Raw genomic sequence first — 16,430 nt, 5'->3', positions numbered from 1 at the left:
CTTGCTTCGGCTCGGCGGATGTGCCCGGCGCATGCGCGCGGCACGTCGACGACGTGCCGCCGGCGTGACGAATTCATCCGCCGGCCGAAAAAGAAGATCCGGCCGTGAGGAACAGCAGACCTTCCCCGCCCGCTACGGATAGGTAAATTCTTTTAAATTCTTCTTTTCAGCGCTCATGTCCACGGGGCAGGAGGGACCCGCTACGGATTCTACATGTAGAATCCGTAGCGGGCCTGATTTTCCCCGTGGACATGAGGCCTTAAGGCTCCCTGCAGCGGAAACTGGTTCTAGCAGCAGCGGTGTCCGTGCGTACCTGCTTTGTTGCTGTTTTTTCTGTACTGCAGATGGACCGGGTGACTCGCTGTTGAACATGCGCAGTACAGTTTTTGGGTTTTTTTTTCCCCCCCCCGTGCCATGGCTAGGCGATAACGTAGAATCCGCTATGTTTATTGCAAACGGCCGCGGGTTGGACAGCTTTCATTGACTTCATTGCTGCGATTTTTATTTTTACTCTCCACAAGCGAAAATCGCAATTGATTTCCACTCATGTGAGAGAAGCAGCAGATCTCCATAGGAAGTAACGGGCAATATTTGCTGCAGATTTGCGGTGTGTACGCCAATTGCGGATTTCGCAGCAAATATCTGCCTGTCTGCAGGCAGCCTAAGGGGAGGATGCCTGATATAGCCAAGGGTACCAGATCATTGACAGGGGAAGAATTAGTAGGGTGTGCATCGGCCCTTTATGACTAATGTTGCATGTGCACGCGTGCCCTTTGGGCCTCTGCCGATGAGTGATGAGACGCTGGAGTGCAGAAAGTGCCAGATATGTGCCATAGCTGCAAGGAGCAGTAAGCTGGTGGCTGCGGCTGCACTCTGTGAGTTACTTTGCCTGCAGTCACTATTACAGTAGTAGTCTCAAATCCTGGTCAGTTGACGTTGTATGTGGGAGTGTTCTTTGTGAAGCTCACAATAGCATTTCTCTATTTTGTTACTAAAAGGAACTTCCTAAGAATACTAGTTATATTTTGGAATTTCAGTGATTCACTCCTGTCCAGTGACCACACTTCTCAGCTTTGACTACACACATTTACCAACTCGAAGTGACACTTGACAGAATTTTCGATTTGTTCACAAGAATTCTCAGCAAGGATTTTTTTCTTTTAATTTTTGTGAAGTTTCTTGACTTTGAAGAAACTTTAAAAAATTTTTTTTTGTTCCCCCTCTACGGAGCTGTCCGCATACCATCCGTATTTTCTAGTACTCCATTATGATAACTATCAGAATACTTGACATGCTTTCCTACTGCAAGAAACAATTTGTCCTGGGAAGAGAAGATGGATGGAAGAACAGTATTGTTTTCGCCTTCCTTTGCTGGCTTTTTGGGATGACGATAAGTGGTTGCTTGATTCTTGTTTTTGCCTTGTCTAAGGTAGGTCTTGGGTTGGTCTACTCAGTGATTGCCATCTCCCTTGGGATGATCATCTCTGTCCTTGCCTTTGCTTTCAAGTCGGTGCGTTGCACTGGTCTTCTCTTCCTCTTGTGTTGCGGTATGAAAGAAGGGCGAAAGGTGCTCATAGCCATTGGAACCAGTATTGTTGTGTTTAATAATGTGAAAAACATATTAAAGAACTTGAAAGTCCTGGCTGATAGTATCGTCTGTAACCTGGAGGCCAAGCGTGCTTTGATAAACGCAATATCCTCTGAGTTCTACAAAAGTGGCTTGTACTTCATTTATCAAAATGCAAAAGGTTATTTTTTTAACCCCTTGAACGATATTGTGAGACTGACGGACAATTTCCAGTGCAATGTACAGATCTCTGATGACAAACTGAAAAATGTTCTCAATGAAACGGAACAACAGATCGAAGAACTATCATCCAGTCTATCCACCCAACTGGATATTATAGCTATCGTCGGACGGATAGCTTTTCTCTTAATCGGAATTTCCGTCATTTTAATTGGAGCCGTACTATTTTGTAAACAATTCCTGTCCAAAGACAATGTGAACTATAATAATGTGTATATTACAACAAGATTTAAGGCGTATGATGAGAGCAGGAGGCGGCAACACGCCTTGTGTGTCCTACCGCTCAACAAAACTGAACAAGATGTCTACATCACAATTCCGAGCTTGAAAATGTCACGAAAACAGAAGCAAAAAATGGTGCAGTTTCTGATCCCGGTGATGACATATACTTTTATCTGGACTTTGATTTCAATCTTAGATTTTATGCTTTATTGGTTGATTTATACCATCAGCAAAAATCTGCAAAGTCTGCGCCCGGTTGAAGTTCCGGTAACATTGACATATACAGTAAGTATTCAAAGCTTTTGTAGTTCTGGAAATTTTGGCAACGAAGGGCCCTTTGCATGGAACGTTTATTATCGTTTGGTTTTTCACTTGTTTGAGCAGTGACAGGCAGAGGGGGACACGGGACCCTCATTCTCGAGATCAGTGGTGACCCCTACCAATCAGCAAGTTGTTCCCTATCACAGGATAGGGGATAACTTGTTATCTTTGTACAACCCATTTAGGCGTCCAACAATTGTTCCGTGTAAAAGGACCCTAAGGGCTTCTACCCACTAGCGCTATTATTTCTTGCGATGCGAGAGCGATGATTATGAAGCCAATAATGTTCAATGGTTTCATACTCATTTGCGTCTTTTCACTGCAGCCTCGCAGCACAGAGAAAAAATCTGCAATATCGCTTAGTGCTTTTAATGGGGCCAGTGGCATCAGCGCTGGCCCCATCGAAAACATAGAGAGTACATCACGGACTTCTGTCACAGCTGTGGCAGGGGTTTCCCTCATCCCCAGGGGACCGCAAGAATGAAGGAATCCTCTGCCACAGGTGTGGCAGAAATCCAGGATGTTATCCAATTGCTTTCAATGGGTTTGGCGCTGCTGTGGCCCTATTGAAAGCAGTGGGTTGCAGGCTTGAAATATAAGCCCTTCCCTGAAAATCATCCCTAGCTGGTGAAAAAATTATATACTCGCCTCTCCGCCGCGTCCTCCGGCTGGCTCCCCGACACTGGTGTGAAGCTCTTTCAGCAATGCCAAAGCATTGACTAAGCACTCAACCAATCACAGGCAGCGCACAGCCATTCATTGATGATGAAAGCCTAACTTAGGATCTTCTCTGAGGTTTGGAACAACCTTTTTAAAGGCTGGTTTCAAACACTATTTTTCAGAAAAATGCCTTTTTTGTGTGCATTTTTCATGTTTTTACTAGCATTTTTTAAGTTTATTTTTTGGGCAGATGTTACTTTAAAAAGTTTATGTTGACTATAAAATGCACAGAGGGATACATTTAATACTGGTATTGTGCCAGAATTCCAGTGTAAGTCAATTGAGACAAATTTACTATTTATTTGCGTCAAAAAGAAAAAAATTCTCACTGCACTCTTCAAAAGTGTCTAGAAAAGGGGGCAGGGCTTGAGTGGAGGGAGGTGTAAGAGACATTTATGACATGACTTTTTAAAAAGTTGCAAAATTTGTTACGTACAAAGTAACCCCACATCTCTGGACATTTAAATATGCAACTAATTCATCCACACTGTGTAACATTTGATAACTTTGTCACATATTGAAACTGAAAGAGGGAAGAAAAGCTGCCAGAAAACTGGCATCAACAATTCCCTTGATGGGAAATACCCCCCAATGTGCCGTTTAACCATTTAGATGGCTTCGCAGAGAGGATTTCTCTGTCTCCCGAAAGTCCCCCCCCCCTCCCCACAACGAGATTGCAGAGTGCTATTCGCTTACCAAGGCACCCTGAGGCCTAGTAAAGACTCGCCAGCCTGCCATGGATTTCTTCCTATGAAGTCCTGCCATTGGTGGTGCTGTAATCATACTGACCCACAGAATGAAGGTAACATGCCATTTTTTATTATGCCATGGATGCCTTAAGAAAAAGATTCCCCCTCCCTAAAAATGGTGAAATTGCATTTTTTCCCATTTCATCCCGCTCAGAAGTTCTCAAATACATTAAATATCATTGTAAAATACAACTTATCCTGCAGAAAACCAGCCCTCCTGTCCCCGGAAGAATCAGGTGGTTAGGATTTGTTTTGAAAGTGGGGGAAAAAATGAAATGAAAAAAGCCTGCGAAGGGAAGGGATTAAAATACGTTTTTGTCCATGCATTCAAAAACGCCGGAAAGTAACCCCGTGTACCTGAGCCCTAGGAGGGCGGCCATGCAAGGCGGATTTTCTGTCAAAGGATTTGTCGCAGAATTCACATTTCTGCTTTACAAATAGTGACATCCACAGGGTTTCCATTCACACGGGCGGATTTTCTGTCCGTGTGCTATTTGTATCTTGTATATTACTGAAGGATTAAACAGATGGATGTGATTTTGTCCCCGTTATGTGGCTGGGATAATCATGGCCGCATAACGGGACAAAACCAAACCATTAATTTGAATGTTTGTTTCCACTAGCCATATTCGTGTTCGTTAATACTACATGCGAGAAGGCTCGTACATGCGAGAAGGCTCGTACAGAACTTATCTTCCTACTTTTTTCCCAAACTCCACGCTATTCATGCGCAACCACGCTCCGTAGTGGTAAGGGTAGTTGCGCATGTGCTTGTGTGGAGTAATGGTGCTCACACTGTCCCTGTTAGTTAACACTTTCCAATCCACTGTCTGACATCTAAAGACATTATGATTTAAGGCTGTACAGCTCCGATGTTGGAAGACGTCCGTCGGGGTTTTCTTACTGTATATTGCCAGCCTCTCTGCATCCAAAGCCTATCCAACTTGTCACCTCATGCAGTACTGGCTTTAGCCAGCATATAGCGCCGTTGTGTAGCGGCAGTAAAAGAGTAAGCCCCCTAGGAAAACCAGGATGCAAATTGGATTAGAAAGGGTTAATAGTGCCATTCTTCTCAGCACATTGTAACATTGTAACAAGCCTAGCCACTGCAGTGGGAACAGAGCCAGCCGCTTCATGTGGAAATCAGCTCAGTACAGGAGAGCACTGATGCAGAGAATGGCTAATCTACAAGGATCCCCGGCAGCTCCCATCAGCAGATAAATAAAAACATTATGGGTACTTTTATTTTTTAAAAGCAATTATACATTGAATCCTTTATAAATCTAGTATGGCCACATTTGTACAGACCCAAATGTGGAATCCCGCAGCCGTTTCCACCCGGCCCGCAGCCCTAAGGCCAAAAATTACATTTACTCACCTGTTCAGACACTGCGGGGCTCTCCTCCGTCGCGGCCGGATCTTCTTTCTTCTTCCCGGTGGATGCACTCGGCAGGCCGGCGTCATGCTTTCTTTTTGAATCCCCTGCTTTCCCGTGGATCCGCAGCACAGCCACAATGACAGCTGTGGCTGTGCCGCGGATATGACAGCTTCCATTGACTTCAATGGAAGCCGTCCCTGTGGGATCCGCAGAAAAATGGAGCATGCTGTGATTTCTTCCCGCACGTGCCGTCCGCATGCCAGAAAAAAATCACATTCGCATGTATTAAACTGCCCTGCAAATGCTGATGCTTCCCTATGGGCTTCTAGAGAGAGGCGCGGATTTTATAATTAAAAGCCGCCCATGGACATTGGGCCCAACATGGCCTTGTTACTGCACAGTCAACAGCAGAAAAACAATAAAAACAAATACTGCTATTTTATGTCTATTTTACCTCACTTATAAATGTGTAAACGGTTTTCAATCTATATATATATATAAAGACGAAAGCCCTGACTGACTCACTGACTCACTCACTCACTGACTCGCTCACTCACTGACTCGCTCACTCACTGACTCGCTCACTCACTCGCTCACTCACTGACTCGCTCACTCACTGACTCGCTCACTCACTGACTCACTCACTCACTGACTCACTCACTCACTGACTCACTCACTGACTCACTCACTGACTCACTCACTCACTGACTCACTCACTCACTGACTCACTCACTGACTCACTCACTCGCCAAAAGTTCTCCAACTTCCCGATGTCGTAGAAACATGAATTTTGGCACGAGCATAGATTATCTCCAAAATAGGAAAAGTTAATGGGTCCCAACTCCATTATTCAATTCTATGCGCAAAAGAATTAGCGTCCAAATTTTACGTATGTAATCTAATTCTCTCACTTCCTGATGTCATTTTATATAAAGGAAACGTCGCATGGTTACCTCCCCGTGGTATTTCCTGGGTAACGCAGAGAACTATGCAAAATGGTGAACATATGTTTTTCCGGTATCTCCAAAGTAACCACGACTTCATAAGATTTTCCGTGTGAACACCAGATAAACAACAGTACCAAATTAACTCGGGCGAAGCCGGGTATATCAGCTAGTACATTATATGATACATTAAATAGTGTTAAACCACACAGCTCGTCCTGCAGAAAACAAGCCCTCACACCGCGACTGAGGAATTTAAAAAAAAAGGTATTTAAAAATGAAGAGAAAAATGTAAGAAATTGCTGATCATTAAAGGGTTAAATTCTGAAATCGCTATCAATACTTCTGGATCCACGGCTCCACGGCCATATAGAGCACAAATAATATTGTCATACAGCACCATAATATCACGCCAGGTTTGTACCTTCAGCCTATGTAGAATCACATATATCACTGTGTTGTACAGGGTGGGCCATGGAAAGGCAGCCCACCACAACATACTTGTCAGAACGGTCTAACAGAAAATTTGTCTGTGTTGTCCATAGCAACCAATCACAGAGCAGATTTAATTTCTTATACTGCTGAGGTAAAATGAAAGCTGCACTGTGATTGGTGTTATTTCTTCTACTGCTGAGGTAAAATGAAAGCTGCGCTGTGATTGGTTGCTATTATACTGCTGAGGTAAAAGGAGAGCTGTGCTGTGATTGGTTGTTATTTCTTCTACTGCTGAGGTAAAATGAAAGCGGTGCTGTGATTGGTTGCTATGTGCAACAAAGGTTTCCTGTTATAGAGGTTTCATAAGAGTGTGGTGCCCACAGCAACCAATCACAGCGCAGCGTTCATTTTACCTCAGCAGTAGAAGAGATGAAAGCTGTGCTGTGATTGGTTGCTCTGGGCAACAGAGGCAGATTTTCTTTTAGATGGCTTTCATGAGAGTGGTGCCAGGCTACTTTTCTGTGGCCCACCCTGTATAATGACATGTGGTTGCGGTTGGTGATTGTATCACCCTCATTCACCCTGAGCTCTTGTCCTGTAGATTACATTAAAAAAGGGATGAAGGACTATAAAAGACAGTGACTCCGGGTGTAATAAGTAATGGCTCGTATGAATGAGGACAAATGATGGGTTAAAGCCGTGATGGCGAATCTGACACGCGGCCGCTCTCCCGTTAATGAATACCGGCAGGGGCCGTGACTCCCCTGCCGGTATTCATTAACCAGCACTACTAACAGCGCTGATCCCGGCGCACACTGTGATGTCAGCCAGGATCCTTCTTCCCCCGTCCCCCGACGTCTCTTACCTGTTGGTTCCGCGGGAGCGTCCAGGGGAAGGGGCGTCCTGCAACACACTGACGTCACTGCGTGCGCGGGAGATCATCGCTGCTGGAGGGCGCCGGGCACAGGAGGAGCGGAGCATCCACGAGGTAAGTACGTGGGTCTCGTGGGGGGCAGTCACCGCTGGGTCGGACCCGCTATAAGGGGGGGGGGGGGGCGCTGTAAGGGGGGGGCAGGTGATGCTGGGGGGGGGGGCAGGTGATGCTGGGGGGAGGGGCGCTGTAAAGGGGGGGGCAGGTAATGCTGGGGGGAGGGGCGCTGTAAGGGGGGGGCAGGTGATGCTGGGGGGAGGGGCGCTGTAAAGGGGGGGGCAGGTAATGCTGGGGGGAGGGGCGCTGTAAGGGGGGGGCAGGTGATGCTGGGGGGAGGGGCGCTGTAAAGGGGGGGGCAGGTGATGCTGGGGGGAGGGGCGCTGTAAAGGGGGGGGCAGGTGATGCTGGGGGGAGGGGCGCTGTAAAGGGGGGGGCAGGTGATGCTGGGGGGAGGGGCGCTGTAAAGGGGGGGCAGGTGATGCTGGGGGGAGGGGCGCTGTAAGGGGGGGGGCAGGTGATGCTGGGGGGAGGGGCGCTGTAAGGGGGGGCAGGTGATGCTGGGGGGAGGGGCGCTGTAAGGGGGGGCAGGTGATGCTGGGGGGAGGGGCGCTGTAGGGGGGGGCAGGTGATCCTGGGGGGAGGGGCGCTGTAAGGGGGGGCAGGTGATGCTGGGGGGAGGGGCGCTGTAAGGGGGGGCAGGTGATGCTGGGGGGAGGGGCGCTGTAAAGGGGGGGGCAGGTGATGCTGGGGGGAGGGGCGCTGTAAAGGGGGGGGCAGGTGATGCTGGGGGGAGGGGCGCTGTAAAGGGGGGGGCAGGTGATGCTGGGGGGAGGGGCGCTGTAAAGGGGGGGCAGGTGATGCTGGGGGGAGGGGCGCTGTAAGGGGGGGGGCAGGTGATGCTGGGGGGAGGGGCGCTGTAAGGGGGGGCAGGTGATGCTGGGGGGAGGGGCGCTGTAAGGGGGGGCAGGTGATGCTGGGGGGAGGGGCGCTGTAAGGGGGGGGCAGGTGATCCTGGGGGGAGGGGCGCTGTAAGGGGGGGCAGGTGATGCTGGGGGGAGGGGCGCTGTAAGGGGGGGCAGGTGATGCTGGGGGGAGGGGCGCTGTAAGGGGGGGCAGGTGATGCTGGGGGGAGGGGCGCTGTAAGGGGGGGGGCAGGTGATGCTGGGGGGAGGGGCGCTGTAAGGGGGGGGCAGGTGATGCTGGGGGGAGGGGCGCTGTAAGGGGGGGGCAGGTGATGCTGGGGGGAGGGGCGCTGTAAAGGGGGGGGCAGGTGATGCTGGGGGGAGGGGCGCTGTAAAGGGGGGGGCAGGTGATGCTGGGGGGAGGGGCAGGTGATGCTGGGGGGAGGGGCAGGTGATGCTGGGGGGAGCAGGTGATGCTGGGGGGAGGGGCGCTGTAAGGGGGGGGGCAGGTGATGCTGGGGGGAGGGGCGCTGTAAGGGGGGGGGCAGGTGATGCTGGGGGGATGGGCGCTGTAAGGGGGGGCAGGTGATGCTGGGGGGAGGGGCGCTGTAAGGGGGGGGCAGGTGATGCTGGGGGGAGGGGCGCTGTAAGGGGGGGGGGCAGGTGATGCTGGGGGGAGGGGCGCTGTAAGGGGGGGGGCAGGTGATGCTGGGGGGAGGGGCGCTGTAAGGGGGGGGGCAGGTGATGCTGGGGGGAGGGGCGCTGTAAGGGGGGGCAGGTGATGCTGGGGGGAGGGGCGCTGTAAGGGGGGGCAGGTGATGCTGGGGGGAGGGGCGCTGTAAGGGGGGGCAGGTGATGCTGGGGGGAGGGGCGCTGTAAGGGGGGGCAGGTGATGCTGGGGGGAGGGGCGCTGTAAGGGGGGGCAGGTGATGCTGGGGGGAGGGGCGCTGTAAGGGGGGGCAGGTGATGCTGGGGGGAGGGGCGCTGTAAGGGGGGGCAGGTGATGCTGGGGGGAGGGGTGCTGTAAGGGGGGGGCAGGTGATGCTGGGGGAAGGGGCGCTGTAAGGGGGGCAGGTACTGCTGGGGGGAGGGGCGCTGTAAGGGGGGGCAGGTACTGCTGGGGGGAGGGGCGCTGTAAGGGGGGGGCAGGTGATGCTGGGGGGAGGGGCAGGTACTGCTGGGGGGGGGGCGCTGTAAGGGGGGCAGGTACTGCTGGGGGGCGGCAGGTACTGCTGGGGGGGGGGGCCGATGTAAAAAAAAAACCTGCACTGCTCATGTCCGACGGTGCCATGAATAGTACAGCGAACCTGGAAGTGGAGGTAAGTAGGGCTGACAGGCCGCAGGCAGTGATGGATTCCATGCGGGTTTTCCTGCACAGAATCCGCGTGTCCCCGTGGAAATGAGGCCTAGGGCTGGATTTACATGAGCGTATTTGCACATGTTACATGCAGAAAATAGAACCATTTGATTCCAATGGCTTCATTCCCATGCATGTTTTTTTTTTTTTTGTTTTTAACATGCGAATTTTAGTCGCGCAAAAAAATTGCAGCATATTCTAATTTCCTGTGCAGTAATTAGGGCCTCCTTAACACGAGCGTAGTGTTTACACATTCGCCCGTACGCACCGTATAATCGCATGGATGAATATTTGCCACGCTCAACTCTCCAGCATTGCGTATTTAAAGCCTTATGTGTAATACGTTCGTCCGTAAAGATATTCACATAAAATTAAGGGAGAAGAAAGCAAGAAGCAGGCTGATATGTCGATCGATCGCTTTATATTGGCAATCAAAATGCCCGTTCACCTGCTGCGTGTAACGCCATTCCCGTGGATTAGAATGACACTAATTACGGTGAGCTGTCTGCTTGCCCAGTGTTGTACGCAGCTAAACTCCCTCCCCCTTTTTTCCAGCTACCATAGAAGTCGATGGAAGCTCGCTGCATAACACCACGAAAGATCGGGCAAGCTCTAATTGGCCATTTCATTGGCTGAAGGCATTGTTGCATATTTTTTACGTGTGCAAGAAGTACAGTAAAAAAAAGCAGTTGCACGTGCAAGTATGCAACACCCATAGCTGTGTAACAAAAAGCTTTGTTGCCCATAGCAGCCAATCACAGCACAGCTTTCATTTTAACTCAGCAGAATAAGAAATGAAAGCTGTGCTGTGATTGGCTGCTATGGGCAACAAAGACAGATTTTCTTTTAGGCCTACTACACACAGGCGGGTCGGACCCCACATGTGGGATTCCCGCAGTGGAGTTCGACCCAGTGACCCCTGCGTGACCGCCTGTACATGGTCGGGTCAGACCCCGCATGCGACCCGGTGCCAGGCCTGCTTACCTGTCTGGCGTCTTCTGTGTTTTCTCCTGTGCTGCCGGCACATGCGCAGTACGGGGGATGCCGCGTAGTTGCTATGGCTGTGAATGTGCCAGCCGGCACATGCACAGTTGAGAGGATGTTGTACCGTCACTATAGCGATGTCGCGGCTCCTGTGGCCGCAATAGATTTCCGCTCATGTGCAGGAAATCGCGTTTTTCCACAGCATGCTTTGGGCTGGATTTGCTGTGAAATCCAGAGGCGGAATCCCACTCCGGATTTGGTAATGCAAATCGGCCCGTGTGCAGGAGGCCTAAGACAGCTCTCATAGAGCTCACTCCCACGGGCATCCGCATAAAACAGAACACGCTGCCTTCTTTTTCACACCTCATATTACCCGCAATACATATACACTAATGTGAACAGATAAATGAAAACCAATGTACTTTCATTAATTCCATTCACCGTCTATTACGCGTGTACATTGCATGCGTAATACGCGGTGAAATCACGCTAGTGAGAATGAGCCTAAGGCGGCATTCACACAAGCGCTTTTACGTGGCTATTTAGCCGTATAAATACGTCGGCCGAAAGTCGTGACCATGTAAAGCATTGGATTCCAATGCATCCTTCACCTGAGCGATTTTCGGTTGTGTAAAATAAATTGCTCCAAGAAAACAAGAGATCGGTGACTGTTTTCGGTTACCAATTTTTCACTCAGCCGTAAAAGATAGGTCTTGACCTATCTTTTGCCGAAAAACTCTGGAAGCTCCCATAGACTTCTATAGGAGCTAAAAAAGGAACGGGGGAGCGTTACCTGTGCTTGGAAAAGGAAACATCTGTCTTTCCTTAAGCTATTGAAGCTATTAGAAGTCATTGCGAGGATTTCTGCCGACCGATGGAATTCCACGCTGCAGCGTATTTTCCCCATGATACACTCGTATGAATGGATGAGACAATACTAATTAAGTTCTGTACTCGATCGCAGCTATTCTTCATTAATACGATTTTATGTTGCATGCCGGCGGAAGTAAAAACGCATACGCTCATGTGAATGAGCCCTAAGAGCGGGGTGTCATGCTACTTCTCCATATCCACCCTGTACCATATGAACTTGTGTCAAATGACAAACACAGGATTGCAGCTTCCACAAAATGTAATAACTATGATATTGACGTAATATAATGGAACAGACTAACAATTTGTTTTATTAACTAATGTAATAAACTATATATTTTTCCCCTTTGTACAGCATTTGCAGATAGATATCCTTACTCCGAGACGAAACGATGACATTTACCGCAACCAGCTGCACATCAACCTGTTTGAGCCTCAGTGCACCCCTGTGCCGGAGCTCTCCCTTTCTGCCACCTGGATCCCTTTGGCCATTTTAATCAGTGTTCTACTCTTTCTTGGTTTAATCTCTGCTTTCCTCATACAAATCAAGTTGTTGGTGATAACGGCATTCTACCCTGACAAAGACTTAGAGCGAGCCACCTACCTCCATAACAAAATACAGGAAGAAAGGGCATTACTGTCACCCCCCTCTTACACTGGAGAAGTCCGCAAAATTATTTCCCAGGTGAGATAGTGTTCACTTTGTTCTTTGTATTTGTAAAATCAACTCATATCGCCTACCCATAGGATAGGTCCTAAAGGTCTGATCAGTGAGGTCTCGCCACTTAGATACTCCTGAGAACTAGGGTCCCGTGTCTCTGCAGCATCCCAGCGGCCACCTAGAGATGAGGTCGACAATGAGGAGCTGGCAGGGTAGAGTTGGCACTTGTCACAGTGGCTCTACCAGACTCCTCCCCGGAGGGATGCACGGAACCTTGGCCAAGTCACCGCTAGCCTTCTTCCAGGCAATGCTGGGACAGCGGTTACCTGTATAAGAGTGGTAGACTTTAGATTTGTCACGTGTAACGCCACTGTTCCTTTTCACTGTAGCTTGTCCCCGGCGGTTAAATGAAGAGAGTCCACATACACAATTGAAACTTGATAACTCGGTCACTGGGAACGGGCAATGACCGGTGAACTTTACTTGAAGCTTTGCAGAGCACAGCTTTACACACAAGGCAAGACAGAGAATGTGAGTTCAGGAAGGAGACGCAGGATGACACCGGTCCTGCAGGCCAAGTTATCTGTGAGGTACCACTCCTGGAAGGGGAACACTCCGGAGGAGGATGGGGGTAGGATCACTCCACAGACACTCACTCAGTATTTGAAGACTGCTCTGCATAGCGGACTCCTCACTTCACTCACTTTTCAGAGGCGGTTCCTGGCATGGAAAACTTCAAGATTAGAGATGAGCGAGCATACTTGTTAAGGACAAATACTCGAGCGAGTATCATCCTTTTCGAGTATCTGCCGGGGAGAGCGGGGGGGGGGGGGGGGTAACGAGGGGGAGATCTCTCTATCCCCCTGCTCACTCCCGCAACACATCGCTCACCCCCACCGGCACCTGAATCTTTGCGGACGAGCAGGAAGATTACCGAAAAGGACGATACTCGCTCGAGTATTTGTCCTTAACGAGTATGCTCGCTCATCTCTATTCAAGATACCTTTCCTCTTCTTTCATCACTTTACCACATGAGGGTTGAAGGTACCCCCAGTGGCCAGCACTCCACTCCTCTCTCAACCGTTGAAGATAAGGACTAACTCCCCAACCACACCCCAGTCACTCACATTTATAGGGCACAGACATCACGTGACTAGACAGATATTGATACTTTTTCAGACATATCCCGGTCCCTTTCAGACATTAACCTCTCACATGCTGTAGCTGTGCAATACACATAACAGCAGACAAGACACTTTGCACAGTGCATCCACACTGAAGACATGACATGTATGACAATTATGGAGGGGATAGTAAATAGGTGTTTCGGGTGACTACATCTTCCTCTCCTCCTCACTTCTGTGGGCTCCCTGCAGTGAGCAGGAGATTGAATGGACTGGCGATCAAGCATTGGTGGTGCCGCTCCATTCACCTTCAGTGGGACTGCCGGAGATAGCCAAGCCCTTGTACTCAAGTTTTTCCTGTCGATCCCATTGAAATGAGTGGAGCAGCGCTGCACATGTGTGACTGCTGCTACATTCAGTCTCCATGTCACTGCAGGTGGGAAAAATGTGAGAGAAGTTAAGTTATCTTGTAGATATACCTTTTAATAGCTAACAAAAATATATGTTATAGCAAGCTTTCGGACCTGCACAGGGTCCTTCCTCAGGCTTATAATGCAACAAATCTACAGACGTATTTTGTAAATACACATGATCACATAGAATGAGTTGTAGAGTCAGATTTTTCATCATCGCCGCGCAGGCACACCCATGTTCTTGACTGGCATGCATACTGATTTCCCGTTTTTGCCCTCACGCCTTATCTCTGAAAGATGATCGTTCAAACCACAGTTTGAGTGACACTTTTGAGAGATCAACTTTGCAGAAACTCTTAAGTAGCTAATTAGCTACTCAAGAGTTAAATGAAGGCAGAGCAGGACACCGCTGACAGCTCCAAGAACAGCAGCTGCTTTGTTATCAGAGCTTTTAGCTGGTATTCCGCTGAGAAGTCTGAGTGGGATACCAGCTGATATAATGCTATCAGCGGTATCCCGCTGAGAACTCAGAATGCGGCGCTGATAAGAGTCATCGCTGACTTTTAGCTTGCTAAAAATCAGCGATGAATGAATAGTGTACGATGGCAGCACATTTAGACGCACAGGCGCGCTAACCCTCCATTCACTTTCAATGGGGCTTTGTAGGCCTCAGGTATTTCCATCAGCCCCAATGCAATGAATGGAGCAGCAGCCATGCATATGCGGCCAGCACTCTATTTAATTCTGAGGTCACTGTGGGAGGAGAAGCGATCCCATAGTGTCAGGTAGATGGGGTCATGGGAACCCATTCTCAAGATTAATGAGGGTCTCAGTGGTTAGACCCCACTGATCAACACGTTATTTCCCCTGTAGATATGGGATAGCTTGTAATTGTGGTACAACCCCTTTAAACCAAAGTCATTTATACAGATGTGTCCCTATTTACCTTCCTGTTTGAGATTACCTGAGATAAGTGGCGTGAGACGACCAACTTTGAAACCATATCCTGTGATACTTACAACACCTGACAGAATAGCACTATTTTTTTTCCAAGGCTGGTTTTCTCACGTCACTTACAGTATCTCAGGATATCTTCAAACAGGCGAAAAGGTATGCAAGGACACATCTGGTGCGACCTGCATATACAGTATATTACCCCATGTTTGAGAGAAACCTATGGCCATACATTGATTGCAAGCATTGCATTGTCTTCTACAGGTGGATTTCTGGTTTCCAATAATCACAAGAAAACATTTGATCAGAAAGCGGTAACTTGGATGTCTTTTCTTTAGTTGCTGGAGGACGTCTCTCTATTTTGTTGGACATTGATAAGACAATTCATGCAATGCTGAAAATCATGAAGAGTGAATTTCCCAAGATTTGGATCAAACCGTTTTTGAATGACAAAATTTGGAAATTAATAGGAAAATTGTTATTGTATTTTATGTATAGTGCTTGAATGTATTCCACGGTGCAGCTTAATGTGAAGGAAAGACAGCCCAATTTTATAGGTAGAGGTCCTCTGGGGGTTCAGGATGTGTATATTACATGATCAGCCATCCATTTGAATAATTGTAATATTATACTGCATTTCTCCTGTGGTGGGCGTTGCAGTGGAAAGCCCCAGATTCCACCAGTAACATCAACTGATCTCTGGGCCGGTTTTATAGAACGTTTCCTTTGATGGACAGCGATTATAACTGTTGGCCCAACATTTCTTAACAGGGACTTTACGATTGATGACTTATTCTCAGTATACTGTAGGTTATTAATAGTTGATTTGGAAAGAATCAGCCAGGACTACTGTCATTGTGGACAGAGCCGGAAGCAGATGGCTCTGTCTGTAGTGCAGTGGTTGGTATTGCAGGCCCAACTGCCATTGAATTCAATGCAATACCAACTCAGACTGCTGCACTATGGACAGAGCTGTCTGCTTACGGCACTGTCCACAATGGCAGCTGGGTCAATATCAGCTGGTGAGCAGGGATCTTGAGCGTTAATCAACTATTGATGACTTATACTGTGGATGGTAGTTTATGAATAGTAGTCTCAGCCAACCCCTTTAAAAGACTTCAGTCAGTGTTCCTGCAGCTGCTAAATCAGTAGCACAGTGAGGACGCTGATATGTGGGACAGTTCTGTATGTACGATTGAGTAGTCCGATGGGTGGTTCATTGCTAGGAAGTGGTCCGGGGCTTTTTACAGTAGGTAATGATGACCCCTTCCCTTGCCTCTTAATTGACCACTAGCATCATACTTGAGCTGTCAATCAAGAGGCATGTATAGGGGTTGAGGATCACATAATGCAGAAAGCCCAGGATCACTGTCTAACAATAGACCACCCAGTGGACCACTCTAGTCCTATTTACATACAGCCCGTGGTGGTGACAAATGTGGATATCATAGTACTTGATGCAGATTGAGTAGTCAGGGATACAAAAAACAAGTCTGCACTTCCAACAAAAAAATTAAAAGTGAAGTTGCACATAAGCCACGACTGCAACAAATACACAAACACATGCCTCGGCACTCATACACATTTAATATCTGCAAAAAATTTCACATTGGTTGTTTATACTAACCACATAAAAATACAAGATTTGTAGCCCA

At 48.6% G+C, this 16,430-nt stretch overlaps 1 protein-coding gene across 1 annotated transcript; it reads left to right on the top strand.

Annotated features, from left to right (window-relative positions):
- Window positions 1–1,267: 1,267 nt before the first annotated feature.
- DCSTAMP (dendrocyte expressed seven transmembrane protein) lies at window positions 1,268–15,116 on the top strand. The gene is made up of 3 exons (XM_066578095.1): window positions 1,268–2,314; window positions 11,979–12,308; window positions 15,040–15,116. The coding sequence occupies exons 1-3, from the start codon at window positions 1,268–1,270 to the stop codon at window positions 15,091–15,093; spliced, it is 1,431 nt and encodes a 476-aa protein (XP_066434192.1). The 3' UTR covers window positions 15,094–15,116.
- Window positions 15,117–16,430: the final 1,314 nt, after the last annotated feature.

Source organism: Eleutherodactylus coqui, chromosome 9, assembly GCF_035609145.1.
Source record: "Eleutherodactylus coqui strain aEleCoq1 chromosome 9, aEleCoq1.hap1, whole genome shotgun sequence".
Lineage (NCBI taxonomy): Eukaryota > Metazoa > Chordata > Amphibia > Anura > Eleutherodactylidae > Eleutherodactylus > Eleutherodactylus coqui.
The sequence above is the reverse complement of the archived record's forward strand: the minus strand, read 5'-3'. Positions and strand labels throughout refer to the sequence as shown.